A 22889-nucleotide genomic window follows, 5' to 3' on the forward strand; every position below is an offset into this window, starting at 1 on the left:
TAAATATTTTGGAATAAATAGGTGACGTGTGAGACACGCCGACTTACATGGTTCCTCTGATGGATTCAGTTGGATGAATTCCAAATGAAGATTTTCCCATTTGAGTGGTGCTGAATCGAACATTTTATCACAGGGAGCCAAATGAATGCCCGCGTGGGCCATGTATCGATCGAATGACACAACCCGATGATACTTCTACTGTTAAAGGTCATGGGACCCAAAATTATGTTCAGTCGGTTTATCTTTGTCCTAATCTCTCATGGACAGATGCATGTAGCATAAATGGTAGTATTATCTGTCTACAGACTGGGATGCGATGACTAACGAGGAACTTTGTTTCCGGTATGCAAATTTTTCGCCACTGATCATTTGGGCAAATGATGATTCCGCAGGTGCTCGCATCTTTTGAATTTCTGAATGGGAGGGGACATTTGGCCAATAGACTTGCTTGAACTGTCAGAGAGTTTACGATTAGAGGGGTGGAGACTTCGCTAGTTTCATTAGTATATTTTCTAACCTGTCTCCCCCTGAACTCAACTGAGCATCTGATGCAATTACGCAAGATTTTAGTTCTGGTGTCCGAGATAACCTTTGTTCTTAAAATCTCACTCAAATTAATGTTCTTCTATATGAAACTATGGTTTGTTAGTTTGTTCATGCTTATTTTGGAGGAACCCCTGTAATGACAGATAGTGTAAAGCAGGGATGGGCAGCTTTGATAGGGTGTGGGTCACATTGCAAGCCCCGTCTTGACAGCAGAGCTAAAAGAAAATACAAAATAAACGTTTTAGAGTTAATTTTGTGCAATTCTACACATTTCCCATGGGTTGTAGAGAAAATGTTGCCGTTTTGAAGCACGTTTGCTGCAATTCTACTCATTTTGCCACAGGGTGGGAGAAATGTTTGCAGTTTTCAATGATATCTGAGTGAAACTGAATAATAAAATCAATGGGGGGCCCCCCGGCCAGTAATTCGACAAGTTTAGATAGCTGGCTGCTAAACTAACTTTACAATCCAAAAAATGTTAACTGACATGGGCTAATTGACTGACTAACAGTGACTGACATAAAAATAGTTAAGAGTGGGGGGTTGATCCGAGGCCCTTCAAAAGTTGCCCATCCCTGGTGTAAAGAGTTGATTCATTGACCTGGTAATACATTACTTCTGTGTGTGTGTGTCTTTTTGTATGTCAGGTGAGGTAATAATTGGAACGACATGTGGTGAGCCCTGCAGTGACAACTCACTCTCAGATGTGGTGAGGCTTAGTCATTCTCTTTAGATCTATATGTTTACATGTCTATCCCTCTCTCTGTCTGTCTTTATCTAGTAATGTGTTGGACTGAAAATCTGCACATTTCAGTCTGACAATCCATTGCATCACTTATGTATGTATTCTGCTCTGTACAAGTTTTATAATACAAATGTCTGTATTTACAAGCCCAAGAACCTCTATTGAAGTGATATAATAAACAGTTTGCCTGTCATTGTGTACTCACACCAAAACAAAGCCAAGTGACGGCGTCTTCTCCGTCCCTTGGCGATGAGCAGTCGTCGCACGTTGGCACTCGGCACCCGTAAACTCTTGTCATTGTGCGTTTCTCTCTCTCCCTCAGGTCGTAGGCCTGGGAGTTGGGTATGTCAAACTGGGAGGTCTGAGTCGTGGAGAGCGGCTGACTAAATACAACCGTCGGATTTCTATAGAGGAAGAATTGGCCCAGCATGGAATACTGGGTATGGCTTTTTCCTCTCGCCTTTTCAGCCAGTAGAAAGAGGGGGCTAGACAAAGCTATGGGTAGGAGAGGCAGTAATGGCTGGGCTGGTGAGAATACATTTCTCCCTGGACGTGAAAGGAAACTGTGTGTCAGGAATCATGAAGAGGGGGAAAAGGAGCTGGCGAAAAACCCCTACCTTGGTTCTGTTAATTGGCCACCTAATTACGCCTCCCAAAAAAAGGGACAGGGATATTGGGCAATTACTGAAAAGCGAGTTCATCTTTGTATAAAATAAAGAATTAACTTCTGCACCAATTGCATATACAGGACTCTTGTATATCGTTTGGCTCTGGCTATGTGGAATATATATATTTTTAGTGCTGTCACAGCAGTAGAAATCATCACAGACCTAGAATAGAGGGGCCTGGAGCGAGGAGGGACATGTTCAATGTGCACAGACCTCTACAGAACATGTTCAATAGACTGTCATGCAGGGGCTAGTTTCGCTTTGGCCTTTTTAAAGCCTTTGTTGTCCATTCAACTTATTTCACTTGTTTTCTGTCTGCAGATTTAAGAAAAGACACATCCTCGCTCTTTGTTGGAGAAACGGAGGAGCAGTCATTTACATAATATTCTTGAGGGCAAGGATTAAATGAATACCATAGTGTTTTTATTCCAAAATGACATTTTCTATTTATGTTTACGTCAATCTAATGTAATTACAAGTCTTAAAATGAATAGCTCATACAATCTATTTAAATTATACACCATTACATTTCTTCCCATATTAAAATGAATGAATTTTCAGTCGTCACTTAGTGCAAAAAGGTTTCACGCTAACCAAATGCAGCGTTGATCTGTATTGTTCCTTGGAAACAAAAGTGAATTGATCAAAATGACCACATAAAGGAATCACAATAATTTGGCATCACATACTCTGGAATAAACAGAACATGATATTTACACATATATTTGCAAATTCCAAAGAATAAAAAATACACACACATACAAAAAAGATTACGTAAGACACTGTGGTCACGATTATTTTGAATAAACCTGTCCATTTAATAACCACTATTTTTATGTGGTTTATGACTACATTTCCATTATTGGTATAATGCCAGTGTTGGGGAAGCTACTCTGAGAAGATAGTTTACCAAGCTACCAATTACTTCACACTGAAAGAATTTAAGCTAAACTAAAGCTAGCCTTAAGAAAAATATAGTTGAATTAACTGAAGTTACTTTGAAAAAGGAGTTCACTACATCCAAACGACTTTTTGAAAAAGTATCATATGTACATCTGAATGTGTAATTTAGCCTATTAAACACAAAAACTGTGTTTCAAGTGAGAATTAGGCAGGTCTGATGCCGAAAAAGAAAGGAAAATATTGCCTACTTCACCCATATTATCTTTTCATTTTGGAAAAAATTAGTGGTGTAGTTCCAGTAGTTAGCTACACCGCTACATGGCAAAAAAATGATTAACTACTGAAAACACTACTTAGATTTGAATAAGTTCAACTACCACCAACCTACTGCAAAATGTAATTCATTACTCCCCAACCCTGTGTAGTGCAGTGGGGACAGCAGGCAGGCTTTGTACTCTGAGGTCTTCTTTCCTTCACCAGAGAGCTGACTGCAGCATTGACAGGTGCAGGTCTGTTGTCTAAAGAGAAATAGATGAAAAGAAACATAGATGTGAAACACTGAGCAAGACCAACAATTTATACACTCATCCATCTTAACAAGCATTTGCGTGTAAAGCAATTTTAAATCGACCTTGATTAGAAATCCACCAAAGTACTGGAATAGTTTGATACAGACAGAAAAATATTTGATATTAGTGGCACTCCCTATTACTCAATTAGTGGAACTGATTATTAATCAATATCTTCGTGTAACATGTTAGTGCTGATATAAGTTATTGTTTAGGAAACGTCCTATTTTTAAGCAATGTTGACAGGATGACAGATGGATCTGAAAGAGCCGACACAAAAGAAGGCTAAAGCATACAGCGAATCAATGCTGACCACCGATTAAAGCCAACACACTGAGAAAGGGCCCCTTCATAATTTGTCATATCCTCATCCGGCTCCAAAACACAGTTCCTAGAGGAAATGATTATGTAGCCCTTTTTAAAGACAAAACCAGCGGTCTAAACAGTCGCGGCATGCCCTGCGTCAGTGTAACAGAGGGGGCAGTTGTTCCAGTGGGAAGTAGACGGTTCAGTGGTGCTTTGTGCACCAACAGACAGGGAGAGCCACCACACAGCTGTGTTGGAGCACTTACGGCCTGCCTCAATGGGCCTGTCAAAGGAGTTCTTCATTCATGCTCTTTTCAACTGAAAATGCAACATTGATTTATCCATTAATTACTGTATTTAACCTATCAATTTACTTGATTTATGATTTAAGGATAGTTTTTCCATACTTATTTAACTTGGCTTATCTTTATCGTAGCTTACGTAGGCATATCATTCTATCTGAGTAAAAGCTGAACATGGCTAAAGCACAATTACTCCTGTTATCAAGAATACCTGCGTCGTTACAACATTTTAGCATGAGTAAACTCGCATTTTAATTGGAATATCAACTTACTAAAGATTGTAAGCATCATAATAGACTGGATTTCACTTGGTTTTAAAGTGCTTAGCTCGGCATTGCCTCAACTACTATGGTATATAATACAACATTGTTGATAAAGATGAGAGAATATTCTGTGTTCATATAGCCATCTACTTAACATCCAAACAAGCCAAGGAAGAAGAGAAAGAGAGAGAGAGCTAGGGAGTTCACTGGATCTACAGACATCCTCTAATCAATGAGTGTGGATCGCCAGACGTAGCGGGCAGAGAGAAAGCAGCCGTGTGAATTGGCCCTGAGCAGCCATGGTTCCCCACCAGGCAATTACTCTGTTTGGAAAATAAACGGAATGACTAACAAAATAGGCTAAATTAAGTGTTTCCCAGACACACTAAAAAGAGGCTTCCTAATTGCCAATCCCTCTGGGGGGAAAAAAACAACAAAACGTTGCATTGTATTGGCTGATGGCGACAGAAATAGAGAGCGGTAAAGATGGCTCTCACCAAAATAAAAAGGGACACTGCATGCCTCTGGATAATTACATTGTCGCCGTGATTGACAGAATCTTTACTGCTTGTCAATCAATGTCAGACGGCAGATCGCTAAAGAGGAAGCAGGGAAAGGCCAGGTCATGGACTCTGTTTCAGCGTTGAGCTGTTGAGATGTCCATGGGCTGAAAACAACAGCTCCAAGGAGAGCAAGCATCAGCTGGCCGTAGTCGGTGATACTGTTTGTGACTTCTAGAATCAGATTCCGTACGAAATACTGAAGACCTACAATGACATACTTTTTTAAGTGCAATCATTTCAAAGAGGGTGAGGAGAGACTGAGGCCAGGATTCAAAGAAACGCAGATTACTGACATCGCACTGCACTTGGTGGAACCGCAGTAACTGCCATCAAATCAATGAAAATGTTTTCTCCCTTGAAGCATGCTTAATTTTCTGTTTGAATTAAATGATGTACCAGTTCTATTAGCATTTTGACAGTTAACACAGTTGGAATCAAGGCAATATTTTACATTTATGAATCAGGATCGCAGCGCGAAGGTTGTTTATCTGTGTTTGAATCCCAGCCGGTGGTACCATTTCCTGCTATAACTTCCATTATTACTAAGGTATTCTCCCTCTCTCTCTCTCTCTCTCTCTTTGTCTCGCTTTCTGTCTGTCCAACACGTAGAGTGGCTTACTCAAGCAATGTGTGATGCTCAATGACACTCTCATCTCCTTGGACGTTATCTAAGTTTAGTCTTAGTTAACCTCCTCTTCCTTCAACATGAGAAAATGGAGGGCCATAAGAAAAACATGTCAGTCTGCACAATTAGTCATTTCCGAGTCCTTGGTGCAAGCAACGTCCCCTTGTCCACTGATCCCTCTGTCTGCAAGGCCATTGTCGAGGGGAATTCTGCTGTTAAATAAAATGACAAAGTAACTTCCTCTTCCAACAACGTTGTAGCCCTGTCTGTATTTTTTCAGCAGTCCGCTGATGAATGAATGTGCAGAGCCAATAGGTCTTAAGATGAAGTCTGAGCCCCTTGAGGCGCCTGGAAGATAAATCTAACATAAGACACTTTATCCTCAAACAGGCTTTTGGGGGTAAGTAGTATACATGTAAACAAGATGGCAGAAAGAAAAGTCACTCAAATTGAATTTCCTCCACAATCTTGGGGGATTTGACCCTTTCTTTCAACTGTGCTCCAAGTGGAAATTGTGCCTTAGTGACAAATGAGACCCAAATCCTCAATTAGTGCCCCACACAATGGCTACGGGACGTCACACTCCTGTTTCTGGCTCTCACATTCCCCCCTCACTTCAGAAATAGTCCAACGAATTTGTGCAGGTGAGTGAAAAAAGCCCATCCTCATGGTCAACTAAGCGTGATGGTCATTGTGGCGTTCTGAGAGCAAGTTGATCCCAATCCAATTGTTCCGTAACAAACACCTAGCAGAACAGCTTAACCTGTAGTTGACATGTCAAGCATTTGACTAAAATCTAAAGCTCCAGTACTACCAGTTACGATGCTATATGTGCATTTACATGCTTGAAATTCTTTAGTCATGAAATAGATTCTGCTACAAAAAATCTTTACAATAATGCCTTCAAATAACACCTGCACAAAAAAAAATTATCTTGGTCCATGAAAGACTGGGGGAGTATCGAGCGAGGGGAGTAGTGGAAACAAAATCTGCCACAGTGCCCTGTAATTGCTCACTGGGAGGCTACAAGGTTAATACTGGTCTAGACAGACCAATTTAAAGACATACTTGCTTTGGCAAATGTTCAAGGCTACAAAAGCCGGCTGACGGATCCTCTCAGTGCAAACAAAGACTGTGTCAAAAATGTGGGCTTCACCTTCACCATTAAAGAAATTTTAACAAAGCCTCCGGTTGTGGGAACAAAGTATTTCATTTCACCTAAATCAATCGCCCCATGGTAATCCTTCATACAGTAGTGCACTCCCTCCCCAAAACAAAACAAGCAGCAGTGTGAAAACATCACAGCTTAATAAAACATGAAGCCATGGTGCACTGGATCTCAAGAGCTGCTCTAATTATTCCTGTAATCATCAGAAACAACTAGGGCCAGACTGGTTCTTACTCTAGGAGATTTATCTTACAGAAAGAAGTAGGTTTCTCATTTTCGATCAGTTGGGTCTTGGGACTTAAACTTCATTGTAAATCATGCAGTGATTCCAGGTGTTGAGACATTCTGTGAGGCGCACTTACCCAGGGCCCTGGGGTGCTAGTGGCAAGGACTCAGGTCAGCTGAGTGGGCCTAGAGCGGGACAGAGTCCTGGGAGTTCTGCTTGGTCTGAGGCTGGTCCCCTCTCACCCTGGTGACATCCAGAACACTGCTGGGGAAGGGACGAGGTGACGACGGCGAACCTTCACAAACACAATCACATATAGATCCACAATATTTCTACATTCAACAGTTGGAAATTGCTACTGTAGGCCTACAGTATGTTTACCTATTTGTCTGATGGTAGGATCTGCAATGACAGAGAACTGATATTATTCTGTAGGTATGTTTGCAGAGGAGTGTAAAATAATGTAACATTTAACTAGATCAACTACCAGGAACCACCTCCTCAGCAAAGCAGGAAGTGGTGTCCATACTACAAAACATGGGTGGGCTGTGTGGAAGATGAGATGTCATATTTTGAGATTTGCAATATGTTGTTTCACTAAATAATTATTAAATAATTAGAACATGTGTTTGCAAATGATTGATATCATTTGCAAACCGTATATTTGCATTAATTACTGGAAATTAATTTGAACATGCCTCATATATATATAGTCTCCTAAATGTAAAATTACTTGTTTAATTTAATATTAACAATAAAGCAAAAACAAGAAATGTTCCGTTATGATACTCTACTACGGATGGCATCTTACCTATTCCTTGTTACACAAGACTCTCTCCATGATCCCATCCTTTAGCTATTCATACTTAAACTATTAGCAGGACATAAGACTGCCTTTGTCTAAATTGACAAAAAGTGATACAATATCGTTTGTCATCTTTACGACCACTGAAACCCCCTCCAGAGTAAGTATGGGCTTGTCATTCTTTAGTTGTATATATTTTAAAGGAGACAAAACTCACAACTTTCCTGTGAGGTCTTGAATGCGCCCCGTCGTCTCTGTAGAACTCTCTCCAGCTCAGACTCAGTGTTTGTTGATGGAGATCCAACTTTAAGGTGGGGGGAGGGCCTTTTGAAAGTGGCCTGTACAGTTGGAACAAAAAGGGAAACAGATTCTGGTATGTTTTTGAGAATAACCTCTAACAACTTAAGTAGCTATGTATTATAAAATATAGTTTGTTCTGGTAGCTTGTATACTGTAGTGTCTAACAAATCATGGTTTTATCACCAACAACAAATAACAACATTTTGGAAAAGAAAAGTACCTCAAAAAGGACTACTGCTATTATTAAAAGGTTCCATTACCAGAATTCCTTTAAGTTCCTGAATGGCAGAATTAGAGGGTACCCTTTCTCGCTGGTAAGAGGATGAGGACAGATGGGAAGATGGGTTTGGTAAATAAGCAGCACATATTTGACACATTTATCCCAATCACTGTTTCAGCCTACAGAACCTGTTAGCATTGTAGTGTATTTCTAGACCACTCTTCATACCACAGAGACCAGAATACGGGTTAAAACAGGGTCAAAAAATAAAAAGATGTCCACATAGTGTATAATTATTTAATTTCCCATGCAAACAGACAATTTACGCATTATAAAATAATTTGGGTAAAGTATAGGTCCTAATGGTCTCCAATTTTGAGAGAACTGTGGGCAGAGTGCTACATGTTGACATGTCTTAGAGATCTCATAAGAAAAACAAGCGCATGCGGCAGCACACTGTCATCCCTGTTAGAATGTGACAATGTGTTCAAAATAGCTTCTGAAGTTTACATAGTCGTGTGGACCTTATTTGTAAAATAGAGCAGTTTTAACATTTCCTGAAGTTTCAATTATGGAGATACAAGGTTTTCTTCCGTCAGAGACGCTATGCTACTAAGAAACATACAGGCCCGTGAACATGATTTCGACAGGTCAGTAAGCCTTTCACTGTGTTCCTGTTGAAACACAGCTTTTCTCTAAGGTAAACATACTGTACAGAGCTCCATGTCGACATGACTTAGAAATCTTACAACGTACAAAAACAAGCTCGCTTCAGTACCACATACACTATTCTTAGGACACGGGTTCATGAACATGATTGCACAGGTCATAAAGCCATTTCACCTATAACAAGGAAAAAGAGTGCATTTATGTAGAAACTCAGCTTCTCTGAGCTGAAGTGGTACAATGTTGGTGACCCTTTGTGAGGTATATTCTGCATGTACCTGGACGGGCTTGGTTTTGTTGGGGGCCTGGCCAACGGGTCGGAGGTTAACCCCCCTTTTGATTCTCTGCATCATCTCATCCACAGCTTGTTGCCTGATGTCCATCTCTAGGAGTCAACACACAAAGAGCACACGGGTTATTTATTGGATTTTGATCCATACTAGAGTACAACTTTACTTGGAGATTTAATAAAAAACATTACCTCCATCCTCCTCTATTGCTGTCTATACGGTGAGTATTGCGGGCAAACATTACGGGCAACAGTTCATACAGTGGTCTTTACAAATGGCTTTGGTACTCCTTCAACAACCATTATGTTTTTATTCAGTTCAACAAGAAAAGTTTAGCAAATTCTGCAAGAAAATACAAGTTATATGCAGCTGACAAAAGTTGGGAGATATTTCGTTTAACAGCTTGTAGAAAGAAATGTAAGAACGTTGCACACTCTATGCTCCCAACAATTGAATGGGTAAACCTAATCACCCTGTAACCTTCAATTAAGATTATACAATAAAGCCAATGTTAGCTGGCACACAACTCACATTGTTATGAAAATGTTGTCCTCCAAAGTATTCCAATAAATATTCAAAGTATTAAAGAAATATTTTTTTTTATTCAAACATTCTAATTCCAATGAAAAATATCATTGATGACGGTATTCAAGCCATTCTCTTCTACCTCTAGGGGCAACCAGATACAGTAGTGAGTGCCCAATAACAGAAAATCACAGAAAATGAAGGACTGGTAACAAAACAAGGATATTTTTATGTTCAGAAATACATACAAATGTATCACCCACTAACTATTCAAGGTTTGTTTTTTGTTCATGCAAATGGAAGAACGTAACTTTATTAAAGGTCCAATGCAGCCATTTTTATCTCAGTATCAAATCATTTCTGGGTAACAATGAAGTACTTTACCGTGACTGTTTTCAATTAAAAATTGTCAAAAGGAAACAAAAATTGCTTCTTTCAAAGAGCAATTTCTCATGCAAGAATTTTGCTAGGACTGTCTGGGAGCGGTCCGAGTGAGGGGCCTAATTGGACGAGCCTAATGGGAGGGATATGTAACCTGAAAACTAGCTGTTATCGGCAGAGAGGTTTAAAACTGTCTTTGTTATTGGTCTATTAACTTATACTGTCTGGTAATGTCGCCAGGCAGGCACAAAAACTCCATCCCATCAAAACAGGCTGAAATTTCAGGTGGTCTTTTTAAACAGTTTTTACACTAAAAGGACATTATCATAATTTTCACAAATTCACAATATTATTCCAACCTCATAGTGTGGAAATATATATAATACACATAAAAATCTATTTTTTGACTGTACTGGGCCTTTAACTAACATGGCCCGTCAATGACCAATGCATCCCCAATAAATGCTCATAAAGCACAGACTGGTGTCCTTCGACTACTCAATTATTAATGTCTACATTCCTCATACAAAAGTGACCCAACTGACCCATAGTGATTCTGGAAAATAGAAATTACTTTGAGAGCAACCTAAATTTTGGGTTAAATTATGGCCCTCAATTAAGTCGAGCTGCCATTCAATTCCACTGAGGAATTTCTACACATTGCATCGAGGAGGGGAACATTTGTGAAAGAAAAATGTCTTGTATGCAGTTTTAAATGAGAAAACAATAAAACATTTGAATTTCAATTATGGATACTGCAAGAAAACCAAGGTCAGAGCACATGGTATTTCAACAAAATTCAAGATTAGACCGCGAGAAGGTGATTCTACCTGAGTGAAACCTGAAATAAGAGAGAGTGGAAACTCTAAACAGTCAAACTATGAGGATGGACTGAGAAACAGATGAGATTGTGGATGGGACAGGTTGTACAAAGTCTGAATGTGGACGTCTAGGTACTGTATCAATAAGAGCCATGTTAGAAAAAACAGCAATACCTTACTTACATAAGTATTCAGACCCTTTGCTATGAGACTCAAAATTGAGCTCAGGTGCGTCCTGTTTTCATTGATCATCCTTGAGATGTTTCTACAACTTGATTGGAGTCCACCTGTGGTAAATTCAATTGATTGGACATGATTTGGAAAGGCACACACCTGTGTTTATAAGGTCCCACAGTTGACAGTGCATGTCAGAGTAAAAACAAAGTCATGAGGTCGAAGGAATTGTCCAAAGAACTCCGAGACAGGATTGTGTCGAGGCACAGATCTGGGGAAGGGTATCAAAAAATGTCTGCAGCATTGAAGGTCCCCAAGAACACAGTGGCCTCCATCATTCTTAAATGGAAGAAGTTTGGAACCATCAAGACTCTTCCCACTTCTCAGTAAAAGGCACATGACAGCCCGCTTGGAGTTTGCCAAAAGGCACCTAAAGGACTCTCATGATGAAACAAATATTGAACTCTTTGGCCTGAATGCCAAGTGTCACGCCGGGAGGAAACCTGGCACCACCCCTACGGTGAAGCATGGTGGTGGCAGCATCATGCTGTGGGGATGATATTCAGTGGCAGGGACTGGGAGACTAGTCAGGATCGAGGGAAAGATGAACGGTGCAAAGTACATTGAGATCCTTGATGAAAACCTGCTCCAGAGTGCTCAGGACCTCAGACTGGGGCGAAGGTTCACCCTCCAACAGAACAACGACCCTAAGCACACAGCCAAGACAACGGAGGAGTGGCTTTGGGACAAGTCTCTGAATGTCCTTGAGTAGCCCAGCCAGAGGACTTGAACCCGATCGAACATCTCTGGAGAGACCTGAAAATAGCTGTGCAGCGACACTCCCCATCCAACCTGACAGAGCTTGAGAGGATCTGCAGAGAAGAATGGGAGAAACTCTCCAAATAAGGTGTGCCAAGCTTGTAGCGTCATACTTAAGAAGACTCGAGGCTGTAATCACTGCCAAAGGTGCTTCAACAAAGTACTAAGTAAAGGGTCTGAATACTTATGCAAATGTAATATTTCAGTAGTTTTTTCCCCCTCCAGATTTGCAAAATAAAAATTCAAAATAACTGTTTTTGCTTTGTCATTATGGGGTATTGTGTGTAGATTGATGAGGGAAAAAAGCGATTTAATCAATTTTAGAATAAGGCTGTAACGCAACAAAATGTGGAATAAATCAAGGGGTCTGAATACTTTCCGAATGCACTGTAGTTTACATGAAAAGGGGGAGCTGTATGACGACACCCTTGAACTACTGTCCAAATGTTCAGAGCCAGCACAATAAAATAAATAGTATAAGGTCATACAGTGCTTGCAGTTAAACACTACAACTGACGACATACCAAAGAGAGGTTATAAGAACATTTTGTTAAAGCTCTTAAAATATAGATTTTAGAATTTTTCTGTTTACTGTACCTGGCTCCTTTGCTGAATCTTGGACAACTAATGGAATATCCCTACTGATATTTTTCTTTTTGCGAATCATCAATAGCAGTGAACTGTAAAGAAACAGAAAAGAGTGAGTTGACCTTGGACCATATATAGGGCCCTATAGGGAGTTTTTCCTAACCATGTGACCTGACCAGGAAGTAAGCCTGGTCCCCAGTATGACTACTTCAAGCAGATGTAGTTCATGTAAAACGTACATTGTAAATGATTCCCATTTGTTCATATCTCACCCGAGAGGGTTGGTGAGTGGGGCTGGTGGTGGAGGAGGGGGTGGCGGGGGCGGAGGTGGAGGGGCTGGAGCAGGCGGAGGGTTAGAAAGGGCCTGGAGCTTCTTCTGCAGCTCCTCAACTGCTCAATAGGACAAATGGACAAGTAGCATCAGCATCCATTCATTAAGGGAGGTGTAAAATACATTATATTACGAACTGAATGGAAATGGAGAATATTAACCCAAAAATGTATTCTGAACTGCTCCATGAAACACTGTTTTTAGTCCATTTCTTTTGTTAATGACTGAAGAATGTTCTGATGTACATCATCATCCAAGGCTCAACATTACAAACACTTGAAATGAATGGAAATGGCTCAGAAAATGGTTAGAGAACTGCAGGTTGAGATGATTAACCTACAAATGCATTATAAAGTGCTCTAATGAAAATGTTTCTTTGCAGTCCATTGCTTTTGCTAACAAATGAATGGGGTTCTGTGCATTTCTCTATAGTTAAAACCCAAGGTTGGCTTCAGTTGAATACATGTAGAAATCCCATTGTAAAACCATGAGAATAACATCAACCTTTTGACAAAGCCCACTCATTCCCTGCTGGGAAGTGCAGCTACTGTGGGCAGTCCTCCAATTCTGCTGTTCCACTCACCAGTAAACTTGAGATCCTTGGCCTCCACCTTAGCCTTGGAACATCTCTCCTCGTGCTCCCTCTTCTCCTCTGCCAGGAGCTCTAGCTTACGTTGTAACGCCAGCACCTCCTTATGTAGCTCTGAACCCCTGAGCTGCTCCTCAATCCCCTTCATCTGTTACCACCAAACATTACCCATTCACTCACAATCCTACAAGATATGCTGTGTACCGGGGACATTCTTACTAAATTTGAAGTGAACGTTAGGAAATAAAGAGTATGATTTTACAAGGCAAACAGTGGTTCTTCACTACAGACATAAAAAGGTTGAGGCAAAAATAGTGATAAGTGGTGCTGCTTTAAAACACACACACGCACACGGACACAAAACAACGGAACAAAACGTAAGCTGCTCAGAGCCTGCACCACAAAACAGCTCCTGTGGTGATAATTGCTGATAAGTAGCTTTGGATAGGTGCCAGTCCCAAAAAAATTCTCTGCTCCTCAAATAATGTGTTAATTGTTCTTTAAATGGAGGGTATGGCTCACCTCCGCCCTAGACCAGGAGAGATCAGTGATCCCACTCTTTCCTAATTGTTTTCACCCATCCAAATCCTGCTGAGAGTGAATGGTGTCTCTGATACTCCTTATCAGTATGGACACAGAAAGTCGCTGCCCTAAGTGCTCCATGTGACAATTGTCATTCAAAAGGACATCTCACAGTTTAATTGATGAGCTAATTGACTTTCAGTCTTTTTCAGATACACATTCATATTTGTTCCACGTGCAAAACTGGAGTAGATCTTTTTCAGATGAGGTCATATTTTGTCATTTAAAAAAAATGCAATATTTGACTATGAGGGAAAAAATATCTTGGCTGACATTAGATTCTAGACCCAATTTTCATCACACTAAAGAAGCGTTGTGTTGTTGGTGATGTGGTGTTAATGTTGATGTGTGACCTGTTGTTGGTGCTCCAGCCTCTGGCTCTCCAGGGCCTGGGTGAGCCTGGTGACATCAGTGAGGGCTGCCTGCAGGGCCTCACTGGGTGATGAGCTCTTTAGGAGAATCTGACTCTGTCTGTTCAGCTTCTTCTGCTCAACCAGCATCTGCATGGGAGGATTTACACAAGGGACAGAAGCTGTCAATAAGTGTTAACAGTGTTGATACATTACTGCATGTGACATTTGTTTTAGCAGTAAATTAACCATACCTGTGGTTTTAGTGTAATAAACAAATATTTGAGTATACCGATAAAAGCACCTGAGCATGTATAGAAACCAGTAAGGCTATTCAAAATGTGTGTTTGCAGAGAGGGGGTATATTGAGGTCTCATTATGCAGCATGCATAGGGTGGTGATTCATTTAGCTACATATGTTCTCAAAAATGATCTCTGGTGATAACACATAATGAATAGAGTGTTCCTGAATACTGATTAGATTGCAAGGGGGAAGAGTACTAATCTGGACACCATATAGAACATACATGTCATACAATCATGTGGCACTTCTAAGATATTCATGCCACATCTTAAACACAGCGGCATCACATATTCTCAAAACAGTATACCATTGGATACTGGTGTCCAATGTTACAGCTCAAATTCATAATTCATATGGGGAACGATTCTGACCCGAGTTAAGCGAGCGTAAATGGAACGTAATTCCCTTTTTATGCACTTTTCTCTCTATGCGTATTCTGACCTTGAATTTAAGCATGAGAATAGCATGCTATTCAACCGCTATTGGTTTGGGGTGGAGATGGAATAAATGAAGCTGAGGCTGAGGTGTGTCTACAGATACGTCTTATTCTGAGTTTGGCTTAATTCCATCATAATTCCACCAACTTTACGTGCGAGGAAAACAAGAATAAGGTCTCGCAAACCTCTACTTTCTTTTCATGATGGAAATAACAGCATTCTCCATGCACTGTAATTTATAAATTGATAAGCTATTAATAAGAGCTAGGTAAATGAGTAATCAGTTCGGAGAAGGGATTGTAAATATACACAGCAATTGTTTTAGATTACCTTTCCTTATAATCCCTGGAGATGATCTGAAACCAGTCATATGGAAGCAAACTGAAAATCATATCATATGACATGTATCGCGCCCCATTTTCCACAGTGAAGTAGGCTATTCAGAATTGTAATTGTGTGCCCTCCTAACTTGCTGAAATAATTGTGTGCCCTCATAATTTGTGGGTAAACTTTTGAGGGTACTGTAGGGCTATACCTGCGGAGTTGATGTACTGTATGTGCTTTAGAATGTTTTAATTATATGCCCGGCCCTGTCTCAGTTATATTTTACAATTTGTATCATATTAAATATTAGCCACTATCGGGAGCCACCGTAAGTTATACCCACATAATTATAACTGTCACTTTAGTGTTAGTGTTCTTCAATTTGTAGCTTACATTTTGCATCAGTCCATTCCATTTCGTATACCTATCTTTTCTCTGTCACGTTTGTGTAGTTGTCCCTGCTTTCCTCTGTCACGCCTGTGTAGTTGTCCCTGCTTTCCTCTGTCACGTCTGTGTAGTTGTCCCTGCTTTCCTCTGTCACGTCTGTGTAGTTGTCCCTGCTTTCCTCTGTCACGTCTGTGTAGTTGTCCCTGCTTTCCTCTGTCACGTCTGTGTAGTTGTCCCTGCTTTCCTCTGTCACGTCTGTGTAGTTGTCCCTGCTTTCCTCTGTCACGTCTGTGTAGTTGTCCCCGCTTTCCTCTGTCACGCCTGTGTAGTTGTCCCTGCTTTCCTCTGTCACGTCTGTGTAGTTGTCCCTGCTTTCCTCTGTCACGTCTGTGTAGTTGTCCCTGCTTTCCTCTGTCACGTCTGTGTAGTTGTCCCTGCTTTCATCTGTCACGTCTGTGTAGTTGTCCCCGCTTTCCTCTGTTACGCCTGTATAGTTGTCCCTGAGGGTCGTTTGCATTAGTGGATCATATTAGGGTAATGTTGTGCAATCATTTGGGACATGTAGCCTATTTGAATCGTTATGGGACTCAGACCATACGTAGCAGTTTAAACCTGGAGCACAGTTCACCACGACTGGACCGTTGTCATCACTGTTCCATGATTAGTGAGGATTAGGGGTGATTTATAGGACTATTGTTCAACCTTATTGTACATTTACATGACAACTTTCTGGATGAATCAAACCACTGTATTTTTAAATCATCAATATATTCCATGCATAAAGGCTCTCCAAACTTTAAAAAAAGAATGATTCATACATACTTTCCTAACCCCCAAATTTGCCTAAATAATTTAAAAATCTACCAGTTGGGGCTGAAATGCATATATTTAGATGGCTTTCTTTCATTGATCCCTATATTCTGAACCCGTTCTCTCTATGTAGTCTGTCTACAAAATTCTAATTAAAGGTACACCATATTTAAACGGATGTCTTAAGATAAATGTATTGAAAATCCTATTGAATGAAAACTCCACAAGAAAATCTGTTGGGCAGCAACTGGGAGGGTATTCAGCGGTTTAATTAAATGTATTCAGCGCACGCAAGGGAACCATGCCTGCAAAGCCCATTATGCACCTGTGTAAGGTAAGTCTAAATACCGACTACAGAGTAGTGAGTAGGAAAGGCGTAAATTTCCTAAGTCGGAAACAACCCTTTAGCAGATTAACACAGCCACCTTGTCAGATATTAAGGCAATGGCCTGATTCCATTGTTTACTTGTTGGGAAACACCAATGATGCATCATATTAGTGTCTAAGTGATGAGTCAGTAGGAAAACAAGTTCATGATCAGGTGCCTGCAAAATGGGATTGAGAACAAGCATATTAATCACAGTTAACCCACTGGGACCACACTGTTGAATCAACATTGTTTCCACGTAACTTCAATGAAATTACACTGAACCAACGTGGAATAGAAGTTGAATTGACGTCTGTGCCCAGTGGGAAGGAGACATGTTGAGCTGACAGAAATACCCATCCAAAGCTGCTAAGCCTATTATGGGTGCCTCGAGAGAGCTCACCTCTCGTGCAAATTTCTCTGCCTCTGCCCTCAGCTCCTTCTCCAGATCCAGGTTTTCCTGCAGGGCCTCGTACTCCTCCACGGCAAACAGCGACACTGGAAGCATTAAATATCTAATCAGAACATGTAAAACGGCGCAAATAAATCTGCTTACAGCGCACCTGTTTCACCTGCATATTTCATGTGTAGTTCAAGCTTTCTTGCATATTTCCCTATATCCCTTTTATCTGGTCAGCTGGCCCTAATCTTAACACTGACCTTAACCTTAATCCCAACCCTAACTTTAGTCTTAATCCCTAACCTTAATCTGCAAACTGGTAACCTAAAATATAAATGAAAACTTTTACATTCTGTACAGTGAGGGAAAAAAGTATTTGATCCCCTGCTGATTTTGTACGTTTGCCCACTGACAAAGAAATGATCAGTCTATAATTTTAATGGTAGGTTTATTTGAACAGTGAGAGACAGAATAACAACAAAAAAATCCAGAAAAACACATGTAAAAAATGTTATAAATTGATTTGCATTTTAATGAGGGAAATAACTATTTTACCCCTCAAATACTTTTTTCCCTCACTGTAATTAGCAGGCAGTATAAAACGTTATGGAAAACCTTGAAACTCAAGGGGGAGGGGGAATTCACTTTTCACAACCAACATGCTCCCTGAAAAGCAAGCCATTCAACCAGGACCAAATTAATAGTGATTTTGTTTTTTGATCATTTTCTGTAAGAAATATGCCTCCAGTCACTAAGGATCACCCAGCATTCACGGCATAGTGAGGGGGTACAGGCTTCACTTGACTTTTATTTCTGTCAAATGTAACCCCACTCAAGGTTACGCTGCACAAAAAGCCACAGAGACTAGGACACCTTAATTGCCTTGCAAGGTGGACACGGATGTTACACTAGTCTCTTTGGAGTCAAAATATTGCAGTGGAGAAGACTCTGACCTCTGTTGTATTTCGCCAAGAGCTTCTTTTGTCGGACTGTCTCAGCAATCAAAACCATATTATCATGTTTTTCTTTCAGCAACTACAGTGAAGAGAGGAAGAGAACAAGACAGAAGAGAGTTGATTTGATTGTGCTGTTAATTGATTTCTCAAATAACTGAATTGCGACACTACTGTTAGAATACTGTAGATGGAAATCATTCTAGGTTTCAATGTACTCTTTGTCCTAATTGTATGAATGTGCATAGGCCTACACTATGATAACATAATAAGGACATTGCACATGATTCATCTGTTTCACTGAGAGGATCAACACAGATTTTCGGATTTTGAGAAAAATAGCAACAAAAAAAAGCTCTGACAAAAGGCCAAGAGGCTGACACGTAAGCTTAAATAAGTGATAGAAGCAAGAGTAGTGTGCAGCTTTTCTTTGGAACTAATAGCAACAAAAAGTATTTTTAAACAACTCCCAAATCTATATTCAGACTTACTTCTTCTCTGATGTCCCTTAGCTCCTCTCTTGTAGCCTCATGATCAATGGTGGCTTGCTTTTTCTCCTCCAGTGTCAACTCCAATTTTATCTTCAGCTCTGGCCCATGAAAATTTAAAAGAAGTACACTCAATCTTGCAATCAATGATCAATCATGTTGTATGTACGAGAGCGTAAAGAATTCCAATAGGGCCAGGTCTATCGGTCAAATAAGTAACAACATAAGAGATCTCTTCCATTCATTTATCCAGCAGCATACCACCCTGCATACCACTGCTGGCTTGCTTCTGAAACTAAGCAGGGTTGGTCCTGGTCAGTCCCTGGATGGGAGACCAGATGCTGCTGGAAGTGGTGTTGGAGGCACTCTTTCCTCCGGTCTAAAATAATATCCCAATTCCCCAGGGCAGTGATTGGGACACTGCCCTGTGATGGGTGTCCTGACTCTCTGAGGTCATTAAAGATCCCATGGCACTTATTGTAAGAGTAGGGGTGTTAACCCTGGTGTCCTGGCTAAATTCCCAATCTGGCCCTCAAACCATCATGGTCACCTAATACTCCCCAGTTTACAATTAGCTCATTCATTCCTTGCCCCTGTAACTATTCTTCAGGTTGTTGCTGTAAATGAGAATGTGTTCTCAGTCAACTTACCTGGTGAAATAAATAAATTCATCAGGAATTCCATCTAAGACAACCTGTGATAGATCTGAAATCTGTGTGTAATATCAGTGTACGAGCCAAAGTGGTATGGACACTATTTGGAACAGCTGCTGTGGATATGTGGGAAAGGGGACAGCAGGGTGACATCTAGTACCTGTGATGGTGCTCTGGCAGTGGGCTGAGAAGCACTCTTTTTCTACCTGGGTGTCCCCACTCTCCTCCTCTTCTTCATCCTCCAGACCGATCTCAGCAATGGTCTCTGGCCCCAGGTGGGCCAGGTACAACATACTCTTCCTCTTCAAGGAGCAGTTCTGCCGGTTCAACTGGAGGAAGAAAGAGAGCGAGAGGGAGAGAAATGGATCACCTTATGACCTTATGAAAAACAGATGCAAAAAAGGCTGACTGAACTCTTTCAGAGCTTTCACATAGAGAGAACGTGGTGCATTGGATTTACTATAATTGGCCTTTTTCCTCTTTTGTCATTAGCATGCAATTATGCAGGTTAGCGCTTTCATGAATCTTGTTCTGGAGACAGATCTGCAGAGTGGTTACTAGCTGGCACAACCACAAAGTCATGAAATCTGATTTTAAACCTAACCTTAACCCTAACCTCAACCACACTGCTAACCCTGATGCCTAACCCTAACCTTAAATTAAAGGGGCAATCTGCAGTTGCTTCTTCCAATTTTAGTATTTTAAATTATATAAATATATATTAGTATTTTAAAGTATATATATATATATATATATATATATATATATATATATATATATATATATACATACACACACACACACACACACATACAGTTGACGTCAGAAGTTTACATACACCTTAGCCAAATACATTTAAACTCAGTTTTTCACAAATCCTGACATTTAATCCTAGTAAACATTCCCTGTCTTATGTCAGTTAGGATCACCACTTTATTTTAAGAATGTGAAATGTCAGAATAATAGTAGAGAATGATTTCTTTCTTTCATCACATTCCCAGTGGGTCAGAAGTTTACATACACTCAATTAGTATTTGGTAGCATTGCCTTTAAACTGTTTAACTTGGGTCAAACGTTACGGGTAGCCTTCCACAAGCTTCCCACAATAAGTTGGGTGAATATTGGTCCATTCCTCCTGACAGAGCTGGTGTAACGGAATCTGGTTTCTTGGCCTCCTTGCTCGCACATGCTTTTTCAGTTCTGACCACAAATGTTCTATAGGATGAGGTCAGGGCTTTGTGATGGCCACTCCAATACCTTGACTTTGTTGTCCTTAAGCCACAACTTTGGAAGTATGCTTGGGGTCATTGTCCATTTGGAAGACCAATTTGCGACCAAGCTATAACTTCCTGACTGATGTCTTGAGATGTTGTTTCAATATATCCATATCATTTTCCATCCTCATGATGCCATCTATTTTGTAAGGTGCACTTTACAAAATAGATGGCATCATGAGGATGGAAAATTATATATATATATATTTATATACACACACACACACACACACATTGAGCTTAGCTGTACCCCATTAGAAACCCAAATATAGGCTATTTTTACTCCTTTGTTTGTAAACAATGTAAATGTTAAAAAAACTATGTATAGCCTCAAAACATGGTTCAAACTATAATTGGATGGTCAATCCCTGTATCCATAGCTCTGTCCATGAGTTTAGTTACATTTCTCCAGCCGCATCCCTCAGCTGTTTACCAAATTACTGGTGGGGTTCGTTATTGTTCAAGCTGCAGATTGCCCCTTTAACACCAAAAATGCAGTTTGTTTCCATTCATTTCTACAATATAGCCAATTTTGATTTTGCAGCTGGCCCATCTAGCGGAAATCACTCACTTCTGCCTCCAGGACAGACTTATCCAAATAAACATCAACCTGCTGCAATTACAGTCAAACTATTATAGTTGTATTATAGTAAAGTGCCATGCACAGATAATAGGAAATGTGGCGCAAGATATGTCAGATAAAATGTTGGTCCGATTTCCTCATTCATCGTCCCGTCAATCACACTGTGCCTGTAAGTGGCATCGAGGAAGGATGCACAAGCAATAATCAGCCATCGCATTACAAAGAGCCAGGGGAAAGGCCTGACGACAATGTATGTCTGCTTTTAGACACAATCACAGTATTTTATGAAATGCATCCATTTACAGTACATCCCTCATTCCTATGGCATGCTGGACTTTGTATCCCTTTTCTGTACAAATTCCAAATTTGATCAGTTCAGCCTAAGCCGTCCATATTGAACTGTCAGTATGAAACATTCACATTTTTTGGTTCTATCATCAAGACATCCTATGTGCCAATTTAGGCATACTACTACTACTAAGTAAAGAATAATGAAGCCTAAAGCAAGACGATGGATGAAAATGACGCACATTTGTTGATGTGACTTCAGACGGAAAGTGTGAGGAGAAAAGAAAAGCAGAGCTATAAAAGAGGCATGTATTAATGACATCCTAGTGAGTGCAGAATGCAGCAATTCCATTTTCTAATGATGCCCTTTAAAGTGCATCTTTTAAAAATGCAATCAACAATTCATAACACAGAATCATAGTCTTTGATAATAATCTACTATTGATGAGAGTGAATGTATGAAATTACATACTCAGGCAGGCTCGCAGGAAGGCTATCCGCGGCGCTTCAGAGGTCACGATTACAAAGTCACAGCCCCCTCATCTTCCTTGAGCAAACATCAACACAAAACATCTGATTTGACTGGCGACAAATAGCAGGCTCACGCTATTATTGCTTTTTAATTCAAAATGTTGGAGCGTTTACGATTTTTCTTCAACTTTTTTTCTCTCTGACTTTCCTTGTGTGCTGTTGGCAGGCAAAATTAGCAGCATTGGGCTCAAGAAAATTAAACAAATTTTCACGAGGGTCAATAAAGCTTTCTTTTTACTTGAAACCTACCAAAATACACTACCGGGCAAAAATTTTAGAACACCTACTCATTCAACGGTTTTTCTTTATTTTTTTACTATTTTCTACATTGTAGAATAATAGTGAAGAGAAAATAATGAAGACATCAAAACTATGAAATAACACATATGGAATCTTGTAGTAGCAAAAATGTGTTTGAAGTTACCTTTCTAGTTAATAGGCTTAAGTTAGAGTGTACACTTCCTCTTCCAATGACACAGCCACCTTGACTGATATTAAGGCAATGGCCTGATTCCATTGTTTACTTGTTGGGAAACACCTGTGATGCATCATATTAGTGTCTAAGTGATGAGTCAGTAGGAAAACAAGTTCATGATCAGGTGCCTGCAAAATGGGATTGGGAACAAGCATAGTAATCACAGTTAACCCACTGGGAACAGACTGGTTGAATCAACATTGTTTCCATGTCATGTTGGAAGGTCAAAATAATGAAAAACAATCAACCAAATCTATTAATTTATAAATGTTGATTATTTCTTAATTCAC

General features: G+C 40.1%; 1 protein-coding gene across 2 annotated transcripts in view; it reads right to left on the minus strand.

The window, feature by feature from the left end:
- Positions 1–2360: 2360 nt before the first annotated feature.
- Positions 2361–22889, minus strand: part of shtn1 (shootin 1) — a 44124-nt gene continuing 23595 nt past the window's right edge. The window contains exons 4-17 of one of the 2 annotated variants that reach the window (XM_045700773.2): positions 22066–22140; positions 19609–19777; positions 18799–18896; positions 18308–18389; positions 17358–17452; positions 14329–14475; positions 13388–13541; positions 12746–12863; positions 12483–12565; positions 9154–9260; positions 8250–8300; positions 7907–8027; positions 7021–7179; positions 2361–3380 (exon numbers count right to left, since the gene is read on the minus strand). In XM_045700773.2, coding sequence (XP_045556729.1) covers positions 7070–7179; positions 7907–8027; positions 8250–8300; positions 9154–9260; positions 12483–12565; positions 12746–12863; positions 13388–13541; positions 14329–14475; positions 17358–17452; positions 18308–18389; positions 18799–18896; positions 19609–19741 — 1299 coding nt within the window. In that variant the 5' untranslated portion in view covers positions 19742–19777; positions 22066–22140 and the 3' untranslated portion in view covers positions 2361–3380; positions 7021–7069. The remainder of the gene's footprint in view (positions 3381–7020; positions 7180–7906; positions 8028–8249; positions 8301–9153; positions 9261–12482; positions 12566–12745; positions 12864–13387; positions 13542–14328; positions 14476–17357; positions 17453–18307; positions 18390–18798; positions 18897–19608; positions 19778–22065; positions 22141–22889) is intronic. The other variant, XM_014154473.3, reaches the window with a different exon arrangement.

Source organism: Salmo salar, chromosome 18, assembly GCF_965601325.2.
Source record: "Salmo salar chromosome 18, fSalSal1, whole genome shotgun sequence".
In the NCBI taxonomy this organism is placed as follows: Eukaryota; Metazoa; Chordata; class Actinopteri; order Salmoniformes; family Salmonidae; genus Salmo; species Salmo salar.